At 45.1% G+C, this 4433-nt stretch overlaps 1 protein-coding gene across 1 annotated transcript; it reads right to left on the bottom strand.

Moving 5' to 3' along the window:
* Window positions 1-2063: 2063 nt before the first annotated feature.
* Window positions 2064-3807, bottom strand: HOO65_020991 (Aspyridones efflux protein apdF; the record flags this gene model as incomplete). Its single annotated transcript, XM_071006653.1, has 5 exons — window positions 2064-2633; window positions 2746-2993; window positions 3213-3328; window positions 3389-3422; window positions 3483-3807. The coding sequence occupies 5 exons, from the start codon at window positions 3805-3807 to the stop codon at window positions 2064-2066; spliced, it is 1293 nt and encodes a 430-aa protein (XP_070861629.1).
* Window positions 3808-4433: the final 626 nt, after the last annotated feature.

Below are 4433 nucleotides of genomic sequence, written 5' to 3'. Positions count from 1 at the left end.
ACGAGATGGGGGTCTGAGTCCTATTCAGGGGCTCTTCCTAACATCAGGCAAAAAGTGCCGGATAGAGTCAGGGTTCGGACCTGTTTACGAATGAATATGTGCTAGAAGATGAGACGTTATGAATAAAATCCTTTTTTTCCCCAGTTTTTTACCTGGATATAGGGCTAAACGTGAATCCCTTGTGCTGAAGTAATGAGGGGGTTTCTTACAACTGTAAAACAAAATAAAAAATAAAAAAAAAGAGAGCATGGAGTTACTTGACCAATATCAAAAGGCGTTGGCGGAATTGGCTCTCTACAAGGTTGACAACGAAAAAAAAAAGATGACGTCAGTGCAAAAGCCAGTCTATGACGATGCCGACATATCCAACATATAACCAGCGTAATTGGTGTAGTGGTAACATTAATCGTTGCCATCCGGTAATGATTTCGATTAGCCCTGGGTTCGATTCCCAGATTACGCAATGTCGTCCGTTCCTTTTTGCCCACATGCTTCTTCTGTTTCTCTTCAGTCGAAGAGGTTCTGTCTGAACTAATTGAGTGAGTATCATGAAGGGATTGACAGGGGACAGACAACGTTGAAAATACATGTTATTTTTAAATAAAACTCTATGCGCTAACCGTGTTGGGAAGTCCCCTTTTTTGCTCTCAAGATCGATCTCGCATATCCCCGAGTTTTTGTTTGTCCAGACTTTATAGCCATCCAGTATTATTAGGCAGCACTTGAGCCAAGTTTCCCCTGTCATCTGCCGAGAAAGGGGAGATTCCTACAACAATAATGTCTCAGGCTTTGACGAAACCCGAACAACAACTAAAAAAGGAGAAAAAAAAAAAAAGAAAACTCAACGACTTTGAGCAAGAAGGAAAGACCGCTTCATCGAGAAGACCGAAGGTCAGAAGAGAAGCAACGGAAGCAAGCAGCTGCGTAATCTGGGAATCGAACCCAGGGCTAATCGAAATCATTACCGGATGGCAACGATTAATGTTACCACTACACCAATTACGCGACTGTAGATGATTCTCCGGTAGAATGCTACGGTAGCAGGCATTTTGAAGTTTCGTGTTGAACGGGCATCAATAATCTCCGTCGTATTATCCGTCGTATTGCTGTGGAAAACCAGTAGATAGACGTTAAATATTACAAACAAACATCCGTCGTATTGCTGCGAAATAACAGTAAACTGACGTAAAATAGTGCAATAACAATGGCACCACTATTGTGGCGAGAAAGTCTCCTAGCTGCAAAGTTGAGCCCTGAAAGTCAAATGAGATGCTTCAAGCCGACACCCACCTGCAACAGCTGACTGTCAGAGAATAACAACATCCTAGCTGCTTCCACCCAGGAAATGCCGTCGTATTGCTGTGGGCAACCAGTGGGTAGGTAGACGTTGGATAATACAAACAGGCAAAAAAAAATATCATCACTATTCAAGTAGGTAAGCACCGTTGTATTGCAGTGCTGTGAAATAACAGCCAGTAGATGTTAAATAAAGCAAACAAGCTAAAAAAAAAGTAGGGCATGAACTCATATATGCATTGCTTAATTCCGCCTTACGCTATGTATTAAAGCCCAAGTTAATTCCACCTAGCATTAGAAATGCTAAAAAGATATATGCAATGACGTTAGGGAAATGAAGTTCAGTCTTGTGTAGCCGGGCATCTAATGCATCCTGGCCTCAATGACATTGTCAAAACATGCGTCTTATGTTCTTTATAGTTCAAGCACAGAAAATATATCAATCAATCAAACCAGAGTGGAGTTGGCTTGATGACTCGTCATTTATGTCGAAAATAATGGAGCAAAATGTCGTCAGACAAGCCTGTCAATCAATCCATGATACGAAGAGCAAGAGGAAACCAGGTGTATTATTAGTATGAGAAAACTAAGTGTATCAATGCCAAAGTTATCTATGTAACACAGAAGTCTATGCTGTGTATGTATGTGTCTGTGTTACATGCTGGGAAATTGCATAACCCTATGCTAAATGCTGTAAATTTTGCGTCAAAGTACGACTAGATCTGCGTGGCATATCGTATAAGTCTTGGGTGCGACTCTTTGTCGTATTAAACCCGCATTTTCCAGATGCTCTGGCCTGGTTTTTGCACGCTTTTGGCTTTGACCATTCTTGCTGCGAAGATGAATACACTCCCGATAATAGTACAGCCTCCAGCAAATACTTGTGCGGCATAGTACTTACCGTTCATGGCCTGGATTAACCCTCCCTCAATAGGCGGTCCTGCCAATACAGCAAAACTCACAATTGTGAAGGCCATGCCTATGCGCGATCCCTGTTTAGACAGGTCTGGCGTCAAAGTGCTCAGGCCTGCAGGAAATAGGCCCTGAACGCCGGCGGCGAATATCCCATAGAAAATACTCCAAGCATAAATGCCATCCCTGGTAGTCACTGCCATCCAAAATAGTATTAGGACACCACTGAGGAAGGACAGGGGAATGTACATGTTGAGTAACCCCACGCTGTCAGAAACATAGTTTGGGAAAATACGACCAGCGATGCCGACTCCGTTGAGAATCATCAGCAAGTCTAGTGAGCCTTCATATGTCAACGGCGGGGTAACGTTAGAGCGACTGAACGAAGAGAGGTAGTGAAAGGCAAAGTATAGACCAAGGAAACACTATTGTTGCAGTATGTTAGTAGAAGAGCAAGGATATTAGGACAAATGGAGGCAAAGGGCAAAGGGAAAAGGGCAAAGGCTGGGGAGTAGAGGACGGGAAAAAAGAACGTACAAAGAAATTTCCCACGGTATAGTAGGTGTAAGCTAAGTCTTTGAAGGCAGCCCACTCAACCAGGCGGCCCGATGTGCGCGGAGGAATGCGGGGCTTAACTAGGAAGAAGGCAACGATAAGTGACACAAGCTGCACGAAACCCATAGTCCGTAGAGTCCACCCAACACCATGCTCGGGAAGCATCATCCGAGCAATACTGGGGAAAACGAGACCCCCGGTAGCCGTCCCACATGCCGTGATGCCTATAGCTAGGATTCGGTGAGAGCTAAAGTAAGTGCTTACGGTCGCCACCGTTGGACAAAAGAGACAGCCATTCCCAAGACCAAAGCATATACCTTGCGCAAGGAATATTTGCCAGTACTCTGTGGCAACAGATGCAGTGAATATGGATATCATTTGGAGGCATATGCCAAGGATTATTAAGAGTCGGGTATACCCAGCATCTGAAGCCCGGCCAGTAAAAGTACCTACAAAGAAAAGTAAGAAGATTTGCGAAGACCCAATCCAGGAAATGGCAAAGCGGGACTTGCCCAGACTTGAGGTGTAGTATGTTTGAAAGATGCCAAAGGACACGATAACGCCCCTTTGCAAAAAGTTAGCATGGTCACTTTGCATTGTCATGCTAAATGCAGACAGAACCCACCATGTATTCATGACAACAAGATGCCCGCCAAGAACTGTAAGACGTTAGTCGGCGCTATTGATTAAGTGATTAGCTCGCTATATTAGCAACTTACCAACGAGCCATGCCCTCAAGCCCCCGTCCGGCGGTGGGCCGGGGTCCGTCAAGGTCTTTTGTGAAACAACTCGGCTCAATACCTTCTCTATTACAGAGCTCCCATCAACATGGCCCTTAGAGTCGTTGGTATTGGGGTTGCAGTTTGCAGATGTAATGTTATCAGGGTCTGCCTCATACACCTCTTTGTCATATTGCGTGGTGATGCCAGCAACTTTTGCAACGCCATCAGAGCCAGACTCAATATCGCTCCGTTGCTCTGCTATCGCCTGCGGATGTGTGTCGCAATTTCTTGCTACTGATGGTGGCACAGGCTCACGTGCCATGATAAAGAGTGAAATACAAATTGCTTGCTGTTCAAATTCACTCGAGAGAGAAGTTGATGTTCAAATGGAACTTAGTGAGTCAAAACGGATATTATTCTGCTTAATTATTGAGGCTGGAGTGAGTGTCAGTTACTGGCAAGGAAGACCAGTTGCGATGTTTGAGGAAGGGAAGTGGATGGGGAGAGAAAAGAGAGAAAGGAAGCCGCAGAGCTTAATGTTGCCGAAGGGAAGAATTTAAATGAAGCTTACAAGCGCACCGTAGCTAGTCTTTATAAACCACGGCTCATGGTGATCATTGCGTCCACACTTGCACTCTGGCCCGGGCTAGTTACGAATCACAGTCTACTTAGCTATCAAAGTAGCTAGTACTATCTCTATCGGTCGACACGACGGATGAACAGGCGTATTCGCCGAGGGGGGTTTGTTACGGTGAGCAACATGGGATGGGCCTCAACCCCCCAAAAGCGGCACATCCAGACGAGTCAAAAGATAGCGCTCGTGTAATTGCTCGACAACGACGACGCCCTTCACTTGATTTGAAATGTCCGTGTTATACCCGCGTAAAGTGGGCCCTAACAAGAGGAACGCCCTGTTGACTTTATTTAATGGCGCTCGAGGGTATTCCC

This window comes from Ceratocystis lukuohia (genome assembly GCF_044167205.1).
Source record: "Ceratocystis lukuohia strain C4212 chromosome Unknown Supercontig2_pilon, whole genome shotgun sequence".
NCBI classification, from domain to species: domain Eukaryota; kingdom Fungi; phylum Ascomycota; class Sordariomycetes; order Microascales; family Ceratocystidaceae; genus Ceratocystis; species Ceratocystis lukuohia.
This window is presented reverse-complemented; position numbering and strand designations above follow the sequence as displayed.